At 51.1% G+C, this 22,628-nt stretch overlaps 1 protein-coding gene across 4 annotated transcripts; it reads right to left on the bottom strand.

The window, feature by feature from the left end:
- Window positions 1–2,952: 2,952 nt before the first annotated feature.
- RBKS (ribokinase) lies at window positions 2,953–22,594 on the bottom strand. Of its 4 annotated transcripts, XM_078872071.1 has the most exons (11): window positions 22,427–22,529; window positions 19,059–19,126; window positions 18,211–18,261; window positions 14,964–15,092; window positions 12,786–12,918; window positions 10,936–10,999; window positions 9,297–9,359; window positions 8,034–8,198; window positions 6,811–6,902; window positions 4,589–4,777; window positions 2,953–3,881 (listed from the first exon to the last, which is right to left on the bottom strand). In XM_078872071.1, exons 4-11 carry the CDS (start codon window positions 15,020–15,022, stop codon window positions 3,699–3,701), a joined length of 948 nt encoding a protein of 315 aa, XP_078728197.1. In that variant the 5' UTR covers window positions 15,023–15,092; window positions 18,211–18,261; window positions 19,059–19,126; window positions 22,427–22,529; the 3' UTR covers window positions 2,953–3,698. The 4 variants fall into 4 exon arrangements, with proteins under 4 accessions (XP_078728197.1, XP_078728199.1, XP_078728198.1 ...); XM_078872073.1 differs by lacking the exons at window positions 18,211–18,261; window positions 19,059–19,126 and having other exon boundaries at window positions 22,527–22,594; XM_078872072.1 differs by lacking the exons at window positions 18,211–18,261; window positions 19,059–19,126; window positions 22,427–22,529 and having other exon boundaries at window positions 14,964–15,456.
- Between the last annotated feature and the right edge of the window lie 34 nt (window positions 22,595–22,628).

Below are 22,628 nucleotides of genomic sequence, written 5' to 3'. Positions count from 1 at the left end.
CACCCTCACCACTCACCCTCACCACTCACCCTCACCACTCTCCCTCACCACTCTCCCTCACCACTCATCCTCACCAATGACACGCTCACCAATCACCACTCACCACTCACCCTCAACACTCACCCTCAGCACTCACCATTCACCCTCACCACTCTCCCTCACCACTCTCCCTCACCACTCATCCTCACCAATCACCACTCACCACTCACCCTCAACACTCACCCTCACCACTCACCATTCACCCTCACCATTCACCCTCACCACTCTCCCTCACGACTCATCCTCACCAATCACCACTCACCACTCACCCTCAACACTCACCCTCACCACTCACCCTCACCATTCACCCTCACCACTCTCCCTCACCACTCATCCTCACCAATCACACCCTCACCAATCACCACTCACCACTCACCCTCAACACTCATCCTCACCACTCTCCCTCACCACTCTCCCTCACGACTCATCCTCACCAATCACACCCTCACCAATCACCACTCACCACTCACCCTCAACACTCACCCTCACCACTCTCCCTCACCACTCACCCTCACCAATCACCACTCACCACTCACCCTCAACACTCACCCTCACCACTCACCCTCACCAGTCACCCTCACCACTCAACCTCCCCTCACCACTCACTAATCACCACTCACAATCGCCACTCACAACCGCCCTCACCATTATATTTTTGCCCCAGTCAACGCCGGATTTTTCCCATTCGTAGCAGTTTATATCAACTCTATAAGCAACTTATATTAAACAGGAAGCGCGATCCTAAAGTAATTTACAACCTTCGATTAGTCCTTTGTGCGATTCAAAGAATCGATTCCTGGCATGTTGGGGGTTTACATTTTGAATGATAGAGTTTCATTTTCATTGTTATTTTATTTTTATATTTTTTCAGGAGTTTTTAATTACATTTTTGCCCCGGTCAACGCCGGATATTTCCCGTTCGTAGCAGTTTATATCGACTTTAAGCAACTTATAGTAAACGGGAATCGTCCGAATCTAAAACCTTCGATTCCTTTGCGCGATTCAGAGAATCGATTCTTGGCGCGTCGGGTTTAAAAGTAATTTCACAGTTGTTTTTTCATTGGTATGTAATGTTTGAAAGTTTTCATAAGATTTTAAATGTATTTTCCCCCCGGGCAACGCTGGGTATATCGAGTTTATACCACAAATGCGTGCGCATATTTTTAACGGGAATTAAAAATGGCGTCCACCCGGCAGCGAATGCGTCGCTACCCGTTGCCAGGGGCAACCGCCGTCCAATGAAACTGCGTATGGTCCGGCGACACACAGACACACACACAGACAGACAGATTTGCGATTTTATATATATAGATTACGGCCTTGCACTCCATCGTTCGTCTCGATCACCGGCCATCATCCCTTGACTATTATGTAACGCGTTTACATAAAACTACGCGTGGGCTATGGAGGTACATTTCTTTTCTTCTTCTTCCTCCAAACTGGGTTCACTGTTTCGCAATTGGCCAACCGTGGGACTGTGCTCACGGCGTCTGTACATGAATCACCGCCTTCCGCTACGGGCAGGTGAGAGCACAGGTGAGGTACGTACTGCATGCTGAACTTCTTTCGCACCGTACGCAGCCAACCGTGCTCATCTGCAAACGTCTACGCCTCCTCCCCCTGGGGGGCGGGGGGGGCACAGAGGGACGGGTGGAGTCTGGAGCTCTTCCTCGGGACATTTGCGCAACCACCGAGGGCTGAGTAACCCCCAGCCAACACCTCCATGGGCAGGGCCCCCGGATCCTGTCGGCCTGGCGTCTTACGCAAGGGCACCGGGGGTCAGTCGGCCATGTGGGGGCGCGGGGGGGGGGGCATGGGGGTGTGACAGGGATACGGGTTCAGGAGGATGGTAGCCCTATAGCGAGAGTAAAGTAAGCTAAAGCAAAGCGCCCCAGGTAGCTCAAGAGGATTCGCGTCAAATAGCTCAACATCATATCCTACGAAGCATAATTAATATGAACAAAATAACGAATTCATCTAATCTCTGTCTTCTCTGTAGCTCCCGTTTCTCGTCTAACATTTGTGTAAGGGGCCGTCCATAAATGACGTCACGCACCTGGGGGGGGGGGTCAGACATTTGTGACGATGTGTGACAAGGGGGGGGGGGGCTTGAGAAATGTGACGTCACATCAATATGCGTAACTTTAAATAAATATAGACACGTTCTACTTAATTAAACAGACTTTTTAATAAATGTTTTCTCCTACATCAGAGTGCAGCGCCACATTAAATACGCACTACAATGACAATAGTTGAAAGCGATTTGAAGCATGTTTTATTTGGGGGGAGGGGGGACAGAGCATTGTGACGTCATATTTGAGGGGGGGGGGTTGGCAAAAATCTTCCAAAATCGCGTGACGTCATTTATGGACGGCCCCTAAACAATAGATTCCCGCTCACGGCCAACAACCAGTGACGATCATCTGAACCGGTCCCGATGCTGCCCTAGGTCGACTCGGCCTCAAATGAGTACCTGGTGCGCACCTCCGATTAGCACGGTTGGCTACGTACGGTGCGAAAGAAGTTCAGCATACATTTCCATTTCGTGTCTACACCTCTTCTGTTTGTTTACCCTTTACTGTTTACTCTTTAGTTTAAAATGATTCATGCTCGTTTAGTGCCCTTCCCCTTTCGTTTTTAGCATTCCACTCACAATAACTTCCGAGGAGATTGAGTGATGAAATGAGTTTCGATTTAAAGCTTTCGTGACTGCAGGGATTCATCTTCTTGGTTCTTTCGGTAAAGTCACGTAGAAGGGAAATAATAAAATAATAAAAATAAAACATAATAAAAATAAAACAATAAAATAATTCTCACGACGTCTGAATGACTCTGTCTTCTTGACAGACCTGTTCTCCACCTGAGGACGGCTGCTTGCGTTGTGGCCGAAACGTCGTGAGAATTATTTTATTATGTTTTATTTTTATTATTTTATTATTTCCATTCTACGTGACTTTACTGAAAGAACCAAGAAGATGATGAAATGAGCTCGTGTGTGGGTGCTGCGTGGATTGTTACAATGACAGGATCTATAGAGTTGGTGGCGGCTTAGAGAGGCATTCATCCAGCAGTGGATAGACCATTGATGATGGGTAAGAAGTGACTTGTGAGTGACACGACGTCTTACTAAAGCGTTGTTCATGTCCAACCATCGTTCGGAGAGTGACGTGATGGCAAACCTCCCCCCACTTCACACAGACACTTTCAACCCTACTTTTAATGTATCTATGCATGTTGAACTTCTTTCGCACCGTACGTAGACAACCGTGCTCGTCGGAGGTGCGGGGGAAGGTCAACAAAAACAGTTGATACATTTCGATTTAAAGCTTTCGTGACTGCAGGGATTCATCTTCTTAGTTATTTCGGTAAAGTCACGTAGAAGGGAAATAATAAAAGAATAAATAATATATTATATTATTTTATTATGTTTTATTTTTATTATTTTATTATTTCCCTTTTAGTTGATACATTCACAAAAGCACCAGAACAAGCTTTTGCGCCTGACATTTATTCCTCAAATCTCAGGATAATGTCTCCATCCTCGCAATCCACCCTTTGCGCGAGCAAGCGGCGGTTGAGCGTGCGGTGGATGGATCGAGCAGTCGGGCGGACGGTTGACTGAGCGAGCGACCGGCCCGGGAGAGCTTCCTCCGCTTCCGTCACTGCTCCTGGAAGAGCGCGGCGGGGAGGGCGGCGCGCGCCGGGTAGCTGCTCTGCGTGCCGGCTGAGCGCACGCTCTCGGCCGCGATGTGGCACGCGCGCCGGGCCGCCTCCGCCAGCGGGAGGCCCGGGAGACGCGCCTGGAAGAACGCGAGCGAGCCCACGAAGCTGTCTCCGGCTCCCTGGGATGCCACGACGACGATGATGATGATGATGGGAGAAAGGGGGATGATGATGATGATGATGGAGATGGTGACGATGCGAAAAGGGGGATGTTGATGATGATGGTAACGATGATGATGGGAGAAGGGGGATGATGATGATGATGATGATGGAGATGATGGGAGAAGGGGGATGATGACGATGATGGAGATGATGATGGGAGAAGGGGGATCATGATGATGATGATGATGGAGATGACGTTGGGAGAAGGGGGATGATGATGTGAAGGAGAGAGTCAAACAAAGTCAGTCGCAGTTAACGCCAGGGGTCTCTGGAGCATCGAACAATTCGCGTGTCTCTTTATTTGTATTTACAATCTAAATGGTCCGTGACCAAATCACCTGGAATTCTCCCGATCTCCTCAGATCTCAGGGGCTAAGCAGGGTTGAGCCTGCACAGTGCTTGAACGGATCAGCACCATACATAAGGCAGGTGTTTACAGCAACCGCGTCCAATACACATTTAAGGCCGAGGGGACCTCGGGGGAGGCCCAGGACCGATTCAAACATTCGCCACTTGTTGATCGTGCGCGGGAATTGAAGGCAGGTCGCCACGCTAGCACCGCAGTGCGCTAACCGCTGCGCCACCGCTCCAAATCTAGTCGCAGCGATAAAGACGGGTGAGAGTGAGCGCGCGAGCGTGCGAGCAACAGCAGCATCCGGCTCACCGTGGTGTCCACAGCGGTGACGCTGGGCGAGGGGACATTGCGAGGAGACGGATCGGATCGGCTCGCGACCACCGCTCCACGGCGCCCTAGCGTGATGACGACGGCGCCGCAGCCTCGCTCGAGCAGCAGCGTGGCGGCACGGCCCGCCTCCTCCACTCCGCTCACCACCACGCCCGTCAGCAGCTCTGCCTGCCACCCCCCACCAACAACAACAACAACAGTAGTAGCAGAAGCTCTGCCTGCCACCCCCCACCAACAACAACAACAGCAGCAGCTCTGCTTGCCACCCCCCACCAACAACAACAACAGTAGCAGCAGGTCCGTCTGCCCCCACCAACCAAAGCAGTGAGCAGCGGCTCCGGCTGCCCCCCACTAACAACAAAAGCAACAATTTCAGCTACCCCCCCCCCCCCCACCAATAACAGCAGCAGCAACAGCCGCCGTTCGCCACTAAGTGGCGGTGACGTCGCCATGCTGTTTGTGCCAGCGTAGGTGCACGTTGAGGCCACGTGAAGCGTGGAAGGCTCGCTGCTGGCAGGAGGTCACAGGACACCCAGGTGCTATGGGTTGACTAACTTGGGATGAATGGAAGATGCACCACCTGTGCTCCCCACTGTGCCAACTTGCATTTATCTGCCCGGCGCTTCGGTCGTTGTTGTGAGCGTCACTCTTTTACTCTCTGCTGTTGTTGGAGGGTGACTGCCTCCAACTGGCCAGTAGCGTCCTTCACGAGCCTCCTCCCCAGAGGCCGATTTTGACACCGCTGATACCGGTCATCGGCAAGTTCACTCAGCTACACATCCTTCTGTACGGCATTTGTCCATCTCCTCTCTAGCCCATGCCGTGTCCATTTAGCGCCCTCTATCAGGCCAAACAAAAGCTGTTTGGGCATGCGGTGGCTGAGCTACATGCCCCAGCCAACGCAGCCTCGCCTGTACCCCCACCCCACACACTCACACACCGGCCCGATGTTTTTTTTTATAATTGTGAGCAGTTGTGGTGAACTGGGAAGCCCTACATTCAGCAGGGAATTGACCACTCCAATCGTCTACATTCCCCAGTTCCTATATTCCCCAGCACCTCTGATTAGCACGGTTGGCTACGTACGGTGCGAAAGAAGTTCAACACACATACAACGTACATAATCTTGCCCAATTCAAGACACGTGTCTTGTCATTAGTGACCCCAAGCGCCGGCCACAGGCCTTCTGGCTTGAACTCAGCAACCGGAATATAAACAAGTAGTATTAAATTTCGATTTAAAGCTTTCGTGACTGCAGGGATTCATCTTCTTGGTTCTTTCAGTAAAGTCACGTAGAAGAGAAATGATAAAATAATGAAAATAAAACATAATAAAATAATTCTCACGACGTTTTGGTCACAATGCAAGCAGCCGTCCTCAGGTGAAGAACAGAGAACAGGTCTGTCGGAAAGACAGACCTGTGAGAATTATTTTATTATGTTTTATTTTTATTATTTTATCATTTCCCTTGTACGTGACTTTACCGAAAGAACCAAGAAGAAGTAGTATTAAATATATAAGCAGATAAGCGGTGGCTCATTCCTGTAAACACGTTGGGGAGGGGGGGGGGCACTGTCCCTCGCTACCCCGTGTATTCCCACGCCAATGAGCAGGGGGCTCAGCCATAGTGTGGCAGAGTTCAAATCCCGGTTGGGGGTGGAGTTGTCCCATCATTCCTCCGGGGTCATTGTGGGGAAGTGAGCAGTGGTTCTCCTACGGAGTGACTCTCCGCCACCATTGCAATGTGAAATTTCCATCGCCGGCTCAGAGATGAGCAGCAATGCCTCAATGTTCTTAGCTTTTTTCGGTAAAGTCACGTAGGTAAAAACATTAAAATTTATAAAAGTAAAATAAAATAAAAATCACGACGTTTCGGAGGCAACACAAGCCTCCGTCTTCAGGTGGAACCGTCACAGCCACGACAGCTGTATCATTTACAGCCACGACAGCTGTATCATTTACTTGATACAGCTGTCGTGGCTGTGACGGTTCCACCTGAAGACGGAAGCTTGTGTTGCCTCCGAAACGTCGTGATTTTTATTTTATTTAACTTTTATTAATTTTAATGTTTTTACCTACGTGACTTTACCGAAAAAACCTAAGAATATGAATCCTTGCAGTCACGAAAGCTTCAAATCTAGAATTAATGCCTCAATGCTTATTTAAGGGTTGGGTGGGTGGGGGTGGGGGGCGTCACAAACCTCGGTCTCGTTTGGGCAGAAGATGTCAGACAGCTCGTAGAGTTCCGGGTCCAGGTCCGGCACGGCGGGCGCGGGGTTCAGGATGGTCCTCACTGCCGGCACCACGGACAGCAGCGGCGGGGCGGAACAGCGGAGTGAGGTCACAGTGGGACGGTCCAGCACATTGCAACATCGTCAGCCCCACCCAGCCACACGCGCGACTCCGCCGGTCACTAACGCGCATCGTGTGTGTGTGTGATTGTCCCACAACACCTGGAGCATGGTGGCGGTGGCGGTGGCGCAGCGGTCTGTGCGCTGTGCTACGAACCAGGCGACCCCGGGTTCGGTTTCCGCTCACGGCCATCAACACCTGTGACCAATATCCGAACTGGTCCTGGGCCTCTCCTAGGTCCACTCAGCCTCAACTGAGTACCTTGTGCAGTGTGTAAACATCAGCACTGGGGCGATAAGGTGGCCGGATGTGGTGCCAACCACCCACCCTCTCGTGTGTCGAGCTGGCCAACATAGGTGCTAATGAACAGCACTTGCCCCAATAGTCTGTTAAGGCTATATCGGTGATATTTGTATTTTGTGGCGTTGGTAATGGTGCTTAGAATGACGGCGGTAGTGCTAATGGTGGTGAGGTTAATAATAATTGTGGTGTTGGTGGTGGTCATCATCGCCAACCTCATCCATCAAAACGGGACGTGAGTTACAGGGAGGAGCAGGAATGCACGATGATGCACGGGGCGGTGTAGGCTTGTGCAGTGACTCGGCAGACACGGGCAGCATCTAAAGTGCACGTCATTTAAGTATTTAATTCCATTACTTTTGGTGAGGAACCTCAGACACCTTCCAGGTACGTGTGATGAGTTGCGGCGTGGTGTGCGTCCGTGCGGAGAGTTTCAGTGAGGTGCCAGCCTGTGCAGCGGGTTAAGGCGAGGTGTAGCGTCCGTGCGGTGAGATGCGGCGAGGTGCCGGTGAGGTGCGCACGTGCGGTGAGTTGCGGCGAGGTGCCGGTGAGGTGCGCACGTGCGGTGAGTTGCGGCGAGGTGCTGGTGAGGTGCGCACGTGCGGTGAGTTGTGGCGAGGTGCCGGCGAGGTGCGCACGTGCGGTGAGTTGCGGCGAGGTGCTGGTGAGGTGTGCACGTGCGGTGAGTTGTGGCGAGGTGCCGGCGAGGTGCACACGTGCGGTGAGTTGCGGCGAGGTGCTGGTGAGGTGTGCACGTGCGGGCGCCGCTCACCGCCGTGCTGGCGGGCGAGGCGCAGCGCCTGCGCCGTGGTCTCGGGCCGCACCTCGAGCTGCGCCAACACGACGCGAGCGCCCGCGATGGCCGCCCGCGCGAGCGCCACGTCCTCGGGGCCCAGCGACAGGTTCGCTCCGGGCACGATGACGATCGCGTTCCTCCCTGACACGTGACGCAGAGACGGGCCGTATCCCCCACCCGACCGTTTTACTTGCAATTACAAATATGTTGCCCCCATTACAAATTGCGGTTTTTGTGATCGGTAGCCGAGTATCCCGCACCTACGACTGGCAAGGTTGGCGACGTACGGTGCGAAAGAAGTTCAAGTTACACGTGTAATTAGAATATGTAGTTTCATTACAGCTGTAATTTGTAATTGTAATCCAACTGGTAACATGCATCTGAATTACAAATTGGTCCAGTAATTTGGGTTTCTAAATCTGATTACGCAAATTAATGCACCGTATGTTGCCCAGCAATGGCGGCCGTGGGGGGGCACGTGGACATTTGAACAAGGGGCGGGGAGAGGGGCAGGGGTGGCAGGCGCTACTCTACCTCAATAGACTTCATGGAACCCCTTGGCGACTTTTGACTTCGTTTTTTTTTTATTATCGTCTGCCACGATCAATCCACCGCTGGTGCATTCGTGCCTCCCGTCGCCGTGTGGCACGGTTCTGCCGATGCGACGGAGAGCGACGAGCACCTGCAAGCGCGGCGATCTCATCGCTCCGTCTCCTTGCACGAATGTCCCCTCCTTGGACGCCTTCCCCTCATTCGGCTGCCACCCCCGAAATAACGCGAAAGCTCAACGTGCCGGCACGATGAGACGCGTGAATTAACTCCGGCGTTCCCGCACGTGCCCGACTACTTCTGATGCAAACCAGGGGTCGGCAACCAAACTAACAAGAAGAGACAATTTTTTTTCGAATTCGATAAAAAAAACTCTATATTTCAAGAGCGGCAATGCATGGGAATACGAGATGGTGGTCCTTAACAAATGACGTCACCAAGCAGTTCTTGAAGAACCACGTGCGGCTCCTGAGCCGCAGGTTGCGCGACTTTTTGTCGACTTTTCAACCTCGTCCTATTCGGGGACCCAAAAGCTCTAAAACGCATCGCAACGGAAACGGCGAATCACGTCGCGGCGATTCACCCAACATCTGTCAGCGACGCAAACACCGGTACTTTTTAGTTTTATATCTATATATATGGGAAGCAGCCTGCGGGCACTAGCGGAGAGGCGACACGGGCGCACATCACCTTCATCGTCCACCGTGATGGGAGCCACGCCAGTGGCCGCCTCGGAAACTTGCCCCACGTGATCTGCGTGCTCGCGCCGCGCACAGGAAGAGACACACAGCCTCCCGCTGAGCAACGCGAAGCCACGCAGACTACACAGCGAGCCGGTGCTGTTGGTGAGCGGCCAGTGATGTACGTATACACGTACGTCATCGGGAATGATTACGCACGTGTACGTCATCGGAACGGATTCGAATTTTTTTTTTACTTTATCAGTACGTCTTCAGGTCGGATAGACATACCGAGGCTCCCACAAGGCCATGCCAGGAGAGCGTGTGGCACGGTTTTGGCGAACAACCATTGCAGAGTGTGGTCGTGTTGCTATGGTTATCAGTGGTGAGTACAATGTCTTTAAAAACGACGACGACGATACTACGACTCGAAATAAAATTGACGCTGAACCGCTTGCGTGTTCCGAAATTCAGCAGTGAACGGGACACCCGCCCTGCCACTCGCAGACGCCTTGGAACGGGAGAGGGTCAAGGTTGGCAGGGTGCACACCAGGGGCTGGCGTGTCCAATGGCACCACGCACGGTCGACCTCCTGCCTCCGCAGCGCTGTTTAACAAGTACTTATTTAAGGCTGAGTCGACCTAGGGGAGGCCAAAAGTTAAAGCCTTCAGATAGCGTAGCCACGCACGAGAATTGAACCTCGGGTATGTATGTAGGGCAGAAAGCAAACAACTGCACTATCACTCTACACACAAAGGCAAATATCCCCCATGTAGCCTTCAACAGGCTTTTGGTTCAAGTGCTTTACACGAGTAACTATGAAGGCAGACACGGCACACGAGGGGCTGGGTGGCCAGCACCACGCCCGACCACCTTAGCCATTTAAATGGTGGTATTTATACACCACATCAGCTAGTCATTGATGGCTGAGTCGACATAGAGGAGACCCAGCACCGATTCAGATATTTGTCTCCGATATTGATACCTAACCATGAGCAGGAATCAAACTCGTTTGGCCGGGTTCGTAGCGCAGCGTGCACAAAAGACAAATATCCCCTATATAGCCTGTAACAGACTGTTGGGGCAAGTTCTGTTAGCGAGCACCTATGAAGGCTGGCACGGCACACGAGGGGGTGGGTGGCCAGCATCACACCCGACCGCCTTTGTCTCCCCAGTGCCGATGTTTACACACCGCACCAGGTACTCATTTGAGGCTGAGTCGACCTAGGTGAGGCCCAAGAACGGTTGAGATAATCGTCACTGGGTGTTGGCCGTGAGCGGGGAATCGAACCCGGATCGCCGGGTTCACAGCGCGGCGCGCTAACCGCGACACCACCGCTCCCCACAATTGCACAATCACACACACCCAAGAGATAAACACAACGTATTGCGTTGATGCCACCACACCTTAACACATCACTTGCTCCCCGCTGCCAGAACCCTTGGGCTTGGCAATGTCAGCGAGAGTGCGGAGGTGGTGCAATTGCACCGGGAGCCATGGGCCAGAGTAGACCAGGTGCGTGGCTACGAATAGTGCGGAATGAATCGTGTAGGTGGGGATCCCGCCGCCCCCCCCCCCTCCCCCCATTTCATTCCTCGCACTGGGACCCACGCCGTCCACGCTATGGCACCACCGGGCCTTCACACACCTATGTTCACTCCGTTATCCTTGAAATTCTGAATGTAGTTGTCTCCGAATGTGTCCTTTCCGACCTGCGCACCGCAGGGTGGAGTGGAAAAGAGGACGAGGCAGGAGAGGGGTGGGTGGGGGGAGAGAGAGAGGACGTGAGCTGGCTCGACCCCGACTACTGGCTCAGCTCCTGACTTCTGGCTCGGCTCCTGACTCCCTGCTTGGCCCCGACTCCTGGATCATCCCTTGACTCCTGGCTCATCCCTTGACTCCTGGCTCAGCTCCTGACTCCTGGCTTGGGCAGTCGCGCAGCTACCGAGTGTGCACGCGGTGCAATTGCACCGGGGCTCCCCGTGGGCCGGGGGGGGGGGCTTGTTGGTGCCGGGGCTACGCAAAGTTGAACAGGGAGCCCCTTTTAAGTCCTTGCACCAGGGCCCTTGGCAACCGCGCTCCGCAACCGCTCTTGGGAAATGCGCGTTGCGCAAGTAACATTTTGCAGGCACATTGGAACGTGACAGAGCAAGGTACAGTTGTAATATTTACATTTCAAGTTTATGTAACAGGGAGAAGACTACAGGGCTTGTATGTTTAGCTTTAGTCTGCAGCCTTTTGTCAATCGACGGCGGGATGACGGCCTCCCCACTCCGTGCCAATTCATGGGGGCTTGACCATACTGCAGCATTCACATCTATTATGTACAGTTTGATAATAATTGAGTCTCACACACACACTTCGATGTGTGTATCGTGGGCCTAAGAATCGGCTTCATTCAACAAATCAATGCTTCGTTATTATTATTACGGCAAATGTCAATAGTTGATGTGACCCTTGCAGCCACTACCAATTCTACATCATCATCATCATCATCTGCCATGGTCAATCCACTGCTGGATGAAGGCCTCCCCAAGCCGCCTTGTCCCGGGGGTCAACACTTTAGCCGAGATGAAAGAGACGGGAGACAACAACAGTGGCACTATGTCTTCTTGGTTCTTTCGGTAAAGTCACGTAGAATGGAAATAATAAAATGATAAAAATAAAACATAATAAAATAATTCTCACGACGTTTCGGCCACAACGCAAGCAGCCGTCCTCAGGTGAAGACCTCTCCCCGACAGACCTGGTCTTCACCTGAGGACGGCTGCTTGCGTTGTGGCCGAAACGTCGTGAGAATTATTTTATTATGTTTTATTTTATTATTTTATTATTTCCATTCTACGTGACTTTACCGAAAGAACCAAGAAGATAAACCAATCTTGATTTGAAGCTTTCGTGACTGCAGGAATCCATACTCTTTGGTTCTTTCCGTAAAGTCACATAGGTAGAAAAAGAATCACGACGTTTCGAATGCAACACAACCGTTCGTCTTCAGGTGAAAATCGTCTCCTGCTCACAGCAGACATCGCAGCTATCACGATTTTCACCTGAGCACGAACGCTTGTGTTGCGTTCGAAACGTCGTGATTTATTTTATTTTATTTCTAAACTAAACCATCAAACAATGTTTTATTTTGCCAGGTAAGGTCCACTGAGCTATGCAGCTCCTTTCAGAAGCAACCTGGCAGCAAATGATAGCTCTTACGAAGTGTCTCATCGTGTGTAAGTGTACAGCAGCCAAATACTTGAAACGCATGTTGATTCTAAATGTGGAGGGTAAATCCGGAGAACCCGGAGAAAAATCCACGCGACCACCACGGGGAGAGAGAGAGAGAGACACTCAAACTCCAAATATACAGCAGCAGGCGTCAGGGGTCGGGATCAAACCCGCGACCTCCTGCACACCAGGCGAGGTAGTGAACATCTCGCCACCGCAGCGCCGAATTGGCAGAACAGAGTGAACCGCTGGTGACCTCGTGGGCGCGCGGCCCTGTACCTTGGCCACCATGGCCGTGCTGGCGCCGAGCCGTGCGGCCTGCACGCACTGGTTGGCGCCCTTGCCCCCGAAGCCCACGGCGAAGCGGTGTCCGTGAACCGTCTCCCCGACCCGCGGCAGCCGCGGGGCGTAGCTGGGCAAGGGGCGGCAGAAGGGGCGCGGGGTTTGCAAGGGATCGTTGGGTGTTCAAAGCAGAAGGGCACAGCGTGTCTATAGATGATTACGATGAGTGTGGTGTCAACAAGTGGGGTTATAACGAAGGTCTCGACAAAGAGAATTTTATTTGGATTTAAAGCTTTCGTGACTGCAGGGATTCATCTTCTTGGTTCTTTCGGTGAAGTCACGTAGAAGGGAAATAATAAAATAATAAAAATAAACGTCATGAGAATTATTTTATTATGTTTTATTTTTATTATTTTATTATTTCCCTTCTACGTGACTTTACCGAAAGAACCAAGAAAAAGATAATTTTACTAAAGAACATAACACAAGGAACCACGAAACTGTGATTACAGATTTTTGGTCAATAATCTTCAATCACATTTACAGTGTTATTTATGTCTCCATTGAGGCCTTATTGAGTCTCAATACTGGTTTTTTTTTCTGGAGGGTCCTGCCACAATGGAATGTTGAGCCAATTTTCATTTGGGATTAAATGAAACCCATACACCTAACAGGATTATGACACAAAGATTATTGTAAAATTGGCTCATAAACCCACTTGCTGTACTGCAGTTGTCCTGGCCAAATCGTGGCTTATTTGGTTCAGAAGTTCAAGACAAATCTCTCGGTGATTCGCCAACCCTTACCCCCAGCACTGGTTCACAGCAAGGCCATAGCCATGGAGTCAACATTGGGGGGGACCAAATATTCCAGGGGGTCTGGAGGTCCCAATCCAGAAAAAATAAATCTCAATTTGAAAACAAATTTCCTGCCTAAAATATTTTAAAAATCACTAACACATGGGATGGACTTTTTATTTATTTTTTTACAATAATGTCTAATAGTGTATTGTATTACATTGCTCTGTTTTTTATGTTTTACCTTTTCTTGTTTCAGTGTATGTAATGTCAGAGATTAGGGATTAATAAAGTACAACCCAAACCACAATCATATAAACAGAAATCTATTTTAAAGAACTATATTGGGGGGGGACATTTTGAGCATATTTGAATTGATTAACAGGCCGGCATAGCCGCCGCATCACAAAGCGACCAGCAAAGTTGAGTGCAGAGCTCATCGCGCGAAAGGCACAGGGCATAACACAGCTCCTCGACGCACAGCACTGACACGAAGATCAAAAAAACACTCAACACAATTGTCAATGACATTGTGGCCTTTTATGTAAAAGATATATAATAGGTGACGATTCGGGCAATGGACCCTTCTTCATGGCACATGTCATTGACGAATTTGTTGAGTTGTCGCTCGTTAGTTTTCAAGAAAAAAAACGTCTGGTCGTGTGATGTCGTGCAGGGTCATCGGTTAAAACGATAAGTAAATCAAAGTCCGTCTCACTGTGAACACGGTCAATCTCTAGAACATTGCTTTGTAAACATTTTACTGCAGCCTGCACCCCCTTTGGTTCACAACCGTTAAAAAATAATAATGTTAACACACACATCGGTTTGATAAAACAAAGTAGTTGGGTCTAACGGGCCCCGTGCCTAATTTGTCTTCTCGATTATTTACCTTCGAAAAAAAATCTGGCGACGTCTCGCACCCCCAGAAAGAACATATCGCACCCCCAAGGGGTGCGTGCACCCCAGGTTAAGAAGAACCACTGGTCTAGAGATAAGGGAGAGGCAGCCTTTTTTTTATATTTCACACATCATCAGAACATATTACAAATCGCAGGGCACTAAACGCATTTAATCACAGTCGCAACGTGGAACACAAAGTGCAGGGGGGGAGGGGGGCATCATAACACAGCCTATCGCACAGAACGCAAAAAAACATCTCATGGCGATCACAAATGCAACAAAACACACAGGACGACACAGCTCATCGCGTTGGGCAGCACAAAGTCAAGGGCACAACACTGCTCATCACAAATCACGCACGATGGGGAAAAAAGCACGGGCGATGTATGATACCGCTCATCATAATAAGCGAGGAACAAAAAAACGCACAGGGAATAAACGCGGCTCGTCGCCACGCGCAAGGGGCTTTCCGCACCTCACCAGATCCGTCATGCATGAGCCCACCACGACGATCTCCGCAGGTGCAGAAGCCATATCGAACCTCGCTCAGCGCGCCCGGGGTGTGGGGAGCCGCGGTCGAGCAGCGAGAGGAGGAAGCGGCTCTCTGTGCGGGGTGAGAGGAGAGGAGCCACGGGGAGAGAGATGAGACACAGGGAGAGAGAGAGGAGACGCAGGGAGAGAGATGAGACACAGGGAGAGACAGGAGCCACAGGGAGAGAGATGAGACACAGGGAGAGAGAGGAGACGCAGGGAACGAGATGAATCACTGGGAGAGAGAAGAGCAGAGAGCAAGGAGCCACAGTGGATTAAGAGGAGCCACGGGAAGAGAGAGGAGCCACTGGAAGTGAAACATTCGTCTGTCTCCCTCTCGGCCAGAGGTCATGCCTCTGTAGGGGGCAGAGTGCGCGGGGCGCGTCACTGACCACGCTCCCCACCCCCCAGGACACAGCGCCAATCTGTTGACACGAGAAGTATTGAACGGATTTGGTGCAGGGTGTGGTGAGTGAGAGGGCTGCTACTCGTGGCTCGTCGTTTAGTTGGTTAGGGTTAGGAGTAGAGCTAATACGGTCCTTGTGATTGAACGGAGAGTTGGTTACAGCTTATACGAGTGGCTTGTTCGCTCGTTGATTAGTTGTATGAGTAGTACACGTGACGTCTATGGGTATAAAGGTCGAGATAGTGTTTGGTTGATTAGTCTGGTTAGGGTTCGTGAAGCGAGTACTCTCAGTTGGATAGTTGGTTGGCGTTCTATTTCGTACTCGTGTTTGATTGGCTGACACCACACTCTGTAGACACCCGTGATCCCTTGTGAGCCCTGCGCCCTTCTGCTCTGAAGACCCAACGATCCGAGCAAGTGTTTACATCGCGGTGTTAGCACCACTCGTGTGCTGTACACTGACTAAACTGAATTATTTTTCATTTTACCAGGTAAGGCCCTTTGAGCTCTTTAGCTCTTTTTCAGAAGCGACCGGGCCACAAATTATAGCTCAACAATGCGGCTTAATGTGTACTCTGAATGCACGTTGATTCTAAATGTGTGTGGGGGGGGGGGGTGCGGAGGGCCCGGAGAGAAATGCACGCGACCACGGGGAGACAGACACGCAAACTCCAAATATTCAGGCGCCAGGGTCGGGATCGAATCCACGACCTCCTGTGTATCAGGCGAGGTAGTTAACATCTCACCACGCTGTCGCCTCGCGACGAGGGGGGTACAGAGGGAGCGCTAAGGTGTTATCAGTACAAGGAGCTCGTGTCGTAGGAAGGGCAAGGAGGGTGCCCCAGGCGAGCCTTCCAAACGGGGCCCACCGCCCTCGTGGGTAGTAGCCGAATACTCGGATGTGAGCAGTAGCGGCTCCAATGTTTAAGTGGGGTATAGTCCCGGTGTCTCGGAAGAGATGGGAGGGGGGCAATGGCTGAAGATGATGTCGATGAGACTTGGGTCGAGATAGTGTTTGGTTGATGAGACTTGGGTGTTTATATGGATCGTAATTATCATCCGAATTTTCCTGTGGCCAATGAATGGACGGAGGGCGAGGGGGGGGAGAGTGAGTCGGGATGAGTTAGAGGAAGAATAGGGAGTGCACAGGAGGTAGGGAGTGGGAAGGTGGGGAGAGTTCAAGGAGGGACTACGTTGGGACAGCGTGCGTGAGTGAATGGAGAAGGTGAAAAAGTGATGGAAGGAAATGGAATCATGGATATCGGGAGAACGGACGGATGTAAAGAAGGAACACAGACGGGGGGGGGGGATACGTGTGTGGGCGGATGAAAGTGAAGAAGGGGATGGGGAGGGAGGGGATGGGGTAGGGGAGGGAGGGGATGGGAAGGGGGGGGAGGGGCCGCTCGGGACGAGGTGAGCAGCATTGTTGTAAAACCCTACCCCGCCCTCGCACTCACGCACAGGCACGCGCAAGCCGACCGCAGCTCGTTCGCACTGGTTCAAACCCACCAAACCCTTCCCTCCCTCCCTCCCGAACAATCACCCCTCGAGGCGAGAGACGCCAGGAGAGAGAGGGAGAACGCTAATGAGCAAACATCGAGCGTAGCCTGTGATGTAAGCGGCGTGCCGAGAGCTCACGTCCTCACGTGCACAGTTCCGTCGTCAATACGCGACGGACACTGTTGACTTCCCGTACGAAGTGGTACTTTATCGACCGCGGAGGTGTAAGGGTTGGAGGAGGAAGGATGATGATGATGGGCTGTGAGGACCTCGATATTAACTCGGCACGGTTCAAATAATTACAGCAGCATTATTCACAATCATCATCGTCGTCGTCGTCGTCAGCCGTGATTAATCAACTGCTGGATTAAGGCATCCCTTGTCGAGGGCAACATTGGCGTCCGTTGCTTGATCATACTTCACCACGGTGGTCAAGTGCGAGTTCGGTAAAGATGAAGTTATCCCAAAACTGGTTCGTGAAATTCTGCATCATAATCATCGGAGGGCAATCCACTGCTGGATATCGGGCAGCCAACACGGTTGTTTGACAATGTCCCACGGTTCTGCCACGTAATCATCCGTGCACAGGGATTTATTTTTCGACTTAAAGCTTTCGTGACTACAGGGATTCATCTTCTTGGTTCTTTCGGTAAAGTCACGTAGAAGGGAAATAATAACATAAATAAATACAATTCTCACGACGTTTCGGCCACAACGCAAGGACGACTGCTTGCGTTGTGGCCGAAACGTCGTGAGAATTGTATTTGATTATGTTTTATTTTTATTATTTCCCTTCTACGTGACTTTACCAAAAGAACCAAGAAGAGGGATATATTTCATCGCTCCATCTCCGCTGCGGCCGCTAGCTCGGGTGCGTTCCCTCCTCTGGCTACCACTCCGTTCTTAGTCTCGACCGCCAACCATCATCTGGCCATCATCATCATTACACTAGCAACATACCCGGGTGGAGCGGTGGCGCAGTGGTGAGCGCATTTCACAAAAGAACCCGGCCACCTGAGTTCGATACCCGACCCACGCGGTGGTTAATATCAGTGCCGAGCGACATCTAAACCGGTGCTGGGTCCAACAACTCAATCAACACCCACTGACCAGCGTGGTGTAGTATAGTCAAACATTGCAGGATCCAGTAAACACAAGATACTCAGCGAGACAACACGTAAATATTACGTATTGGGGGGGGGGGGGGGAATTTTCGACTGCACTATTGCTGCGGCATCTGGCATGAGGAAGGAAGTGATGGTGCGGTTTTGTGCACGGCACCGACCGTTATAAACTCTTGAACTTGAGTGCAATCTCCGGCCACCACAAGCTCCTTCTAAAAAGGGGCACGCAAAGGGGGTTGCGGAGAGGGGGGGGCACTGCTAATCATTAGGGGGTGGGGGTGGGGGTGACACGGGTACCCACACAACCTCTATAGAATCGCCACCGGCGATATGGCAGAGACATTAACACGAGAGGACCTCGTCTCTCCACGGAACAAACCTCCCTTTTACACGATTTTATGTAACTCACACCGTATGTTGTCGTATCCTTAAAAAAATCTTGTAACTCAGCTTTTACCCACTTCCCAATGTGCTATTGACTGCAAACTTGGTATACTTATGTCATACTGATGACAATAATATATTCTATCATACAAAAATTAAAATTTATATATTTTTTACATTTTACACGCTTTGATTTAACTCACTCTGTTGTAGTATCCTCAAATCTTGTAACTATATTTCAACCGTCTTCCCAATGTCGTATCGACGGCAAACTCGGTATAGGTATGTCATACTGATGACAATACTATATTCTATCATTAAAAATTCAAAATATATATTTTTAAACAATCTTTTGTACGGGTCTAATTGTCCACGCTCAACTCACGTTGCCTGTAAATCACCACGGGCCCCTTACGCTGTGGCAAGCTGCGGGGCCACTTCCTGGAGTCGTGGAGTTCTGACTTCCAACAAAGTGGGGCACACATGTTTATCGAATCTGGCACGGGCGATGAGCTGCGTCAGAATTTCAATTCACGATGTGTGACCGCAACGTCGGTTTTCGGGTTCATTTACGCTATTTTGTGTGCTCGTCACCATCACCATAAACATTGCAACCTCGACTTACATTGGTTCCAAGTTTTGGCTTGCTATCGTCATCGTTTGCCCGAGTCGACTGGTAACGAAACCCGGACACTGGTAAAGAAACGGGAAACAACAGCTGTAAGTACGCACACGATGCACAAAGCGGTCGGTGAGCTTCTGCGAGCCACGCGAACAGAAAGAGGAACACGGACAGATAACGTGCGCATGTAGTGGCATCACGTGCGCGCCGTTCAGAAAGTTAAGTCAAAGCGTTCGTCAAAAACACTGCCCTAAATGGGCAAGGACAAAAACATACATATAGCTAGCAGGAGACGTTTCTGAAAATGTCACTTCTTCATTCAATAAGGGAGGGCTGCGCACGAAGGATCATTGTCCGAAATGTTGCCTGTTTTAAATATATACAAAAGAAGACAAAGATCCCCCCGTATAGCACCTCCGATTAACACGGTTGGCTACGTACGGTGCGAAAGAAGTTCGACACACAAACAGTACATGCATAGCCTTCACAGACACTTGGGGCAAGGGCTATTAGGGAGTAGCACCTATGAAGGCTGGCACGGCACACGAGGGGCTGGGGGGGGGGTGACCAGCACCATACACACTCGTGGTATTTACCAACATATTGAGTTCGTTGCCCGTTACCCGTGCTTACGCACCACGGCCAAAGCAGTATCAATCAAAACAATAACAAACATTGTTTCAAAGAAAACTTAGCGGACTGGGGCAGGCCACGTAATGCCTAGAAGGGATGGCGCGCCGCTGGTCGAGCCAAACGACGGAGTGGCAGCAAAGTCAGGAAGGTGGGGGGGGGGGTGGCAACGCGTCTCGAGATGACGAACACCGTGGAGGTGGCAGCGATGTAATCAGCTCGTGTGAAGGCGCGAGATTGGAAACGTTGCATGTGGCGAACCCTGAGAGATGGCGGTGGATTGGGGGAAGCCTCGTCCAGAAGTGGAGAGATTCTTGGCTGATGATTGTCGATAATGTTATCGCATTGCCTTCGTGTTTTGGTCGTTTACACGTGGCTGCCTGGCTTTAGGTATAAGCAATGTCTTGTGGTCAGTGTTGAATGTCAGCTGGAAGAGTCCGGAACGCTGTTACCGGGAATTAATTTCGCACGCCACATCCATCTCGCATAATAATTAATTAACTAAGCTATAAATTAAACTTTTATTTATTTTACCAGGTAAAGCCCACTGAGCTATATAGCTCTTTTTCAGACGCGACCTGGCCACAAATGATAGCCAAAAACAGGACTCTAAACGCACGTTTCTAAATGTGTAGGGAAAAACCGGAAGGACCCAGATAAAAATACACGCGACTACGGGGACAGAGACATGCAAACTCCAAATATACAGCGGGAGTCAGGGTCGGGATCGAACCCACGACCTCCTGTATACCAGGCGAGGTAGTTAACATCTCGCCACCGCAGCACCCAAAATCATCCAATTCCTCGAGTAAATCACGCGACTGCTGTGTGACCACCCCCACTGTGAACCCTGCTGGGACAGACGCCGAACCGGGCAGCTCACCCTCGGTTCCTCCTTCCTCGTCTCTCCCCTCTCATCCCCAAAAATCTTGGCCCGGTCACCATTCTCCCCCTGCTCCCATTCCTGCCCGGCGATCCATCTTCACCCTCGCCTTTCCCAACCCTTTGCTCCAGTTGTTCAATTCTTTGTCCACGCGTTCCCTCGTGTTTCTAATAATTTTTCCCGCTTCTTTTTAGTTTGTCCATACATCATTAACATCATTAACATCCTTAACTCTACTCCCCCTTCCCGTAGTATTCCACGGGTACAGTTTCATTGGGTACCATAATAATATCAGATTGTGGACAGGTGTATTATATACCCTGTCCTCTAGCAGTAGTAGTAGTACCTAATGCCGACAATCCCTACTCAAATCCAGCCTAGCAGCGTTCCGGAAAACACCGAGTGAGGAATGTAAGGCGTAATTTCTTGTGGTGGTTCTTGTGCCCTTCGGCCCGTGGTGTTAATTTCTAGACAAAGATCTCCCGTATAGCCTTAACACACTGTTGGGGCAAGTGCTGTTAGCGAAGACCTATGAAGGCCGGCACGGCACACGAGGGGGTGGGTGACCAGCACCACGCCGCCTTTGTCTCCCCAGTGGCGATGTTTAAACACACCGCAACCGGGGTACTCATTGAGGCTGAGTCGACCTTGGAGAGGCCCGGGACCGGTTCAGATAAGCCTCACTGGCGGTGGCCGTGAGCGGGAATCGAACCGGGGCTCGCAAAGGTTCGTAGCTCAGCGAGACAACTCAGTCGCTTGGCCTTTTGATCTCTCGGCCCGATCCACGTCACTCACTTCGGGGCGAGTTCACGTGGTGGTGGGGGTCCTGAATAATTCATCAGAGGACCATTCTGCTTCAGTTGTACACAGCGATCGTCGTCGTCATCATCATCAGCAGCAGCAGCAGCCGTGGTCTATATCCACTGCTGGATGAGCACCCCACGCAATCATCACGAGTAGCAAGCAGCAGGATTGACAGTCCATGGTCTATTCACTGCTGGATTCTCATAGAGCCTCCTCCATTGCTATCACGGTCAGCCATAATCTCTCCACTGCTGGATGAAGGACTCCCACCACGCCTTCCCTATCATCAGCAGCAGCAGCCAGTGTCTATTGAATGCTGGATGGATGCCTCCACGTGACGTAAGGGACCGTCCATAAATGACGTCACGCGATTTTGGACGATTTTTGACCCCCATCCCCCTCGTCACACGGCGTCACAAAAAGTCAGACCCCCCCTCAAATATAACGTCACAAAGCTCTGCCCCCCCAAAACATATATAAACATGTTTCAAATCGCTTTAAACTATTGTCATTGTAGTGCGTATTTAATGTGGCGCTGCACTCTGATGTTGTAGGAGAAAACGTTTATCAAAAAGTATATTTAAATAAATAGAACGTGTTTGTCTATATTTATTTAAAGTTGCGCATTTTGATGTGACGTCACATCTCTCACCCCCCCCCCCTAGGTGCGTGACGTCATTGATATACGGCCCCCTGATCACAATCATCACTACCAGCCGTGGTCTATCCACTGCTAGATGGAGGCCTCCCCACGGCGGTCACGGCGCGACAACTCCACCACCCTCCTGGCGCCATGAACAGCGATCTCGTGACGTTCAGTCCCCTTTCTCTGGCTGTGCCATTCCGAGCCCAGCGCCTTCTTCTAACCACGACACATCCTTCCACAAGTGCCACTCCGCGTCTCTTACTAAAGCGTCCCCCACACCACCCACACCACCGTCGTGTCAACTTGAGCTGTAACGCGCCTCGCATTTGAAACCGAAACTAACTTTACGCGCGGGGGCGAGAGAGCAAACGACTGCGTGTTCGTTTACCAAGGTGTGGGCCAATTTACCACGTGTCAACCAGACAGACAGACGACGATGTTGATGATGGAGGCTCTACACAGGAGCTGTGAGACACGTGGGGGGGGGGGGTAAGGGGGGCCCACGGACCACGGAGTGGCGAAGTTAAAAATTTCCTCTCCGGCGAGCAGCAGCTTCAACAAGCCGCCGGAAGGAACGATCCGTCGCCTGTACGTCACCGCCACTTGCTGT

Source organism: Lampetra fluviatilis, chromosome 33 (genome assembly GCF_964198595.1).
Source record: "Lampetra fluviatilis chromosome 33, kcLamFluv1.1, whole genome shotgun sequence".
NCBI classification, from domain to species: Eukaryota; Metazoa; Chordata; class Hyperoartia; order Petromyzontiformes; family Petromyzontidae; genus Lampetra; species Lampetra fluviatilis.
Note: the sequence above shows the minus strand (reverse complement) of the source record. Positions and strands in the feature narration are given on the sequence as shown.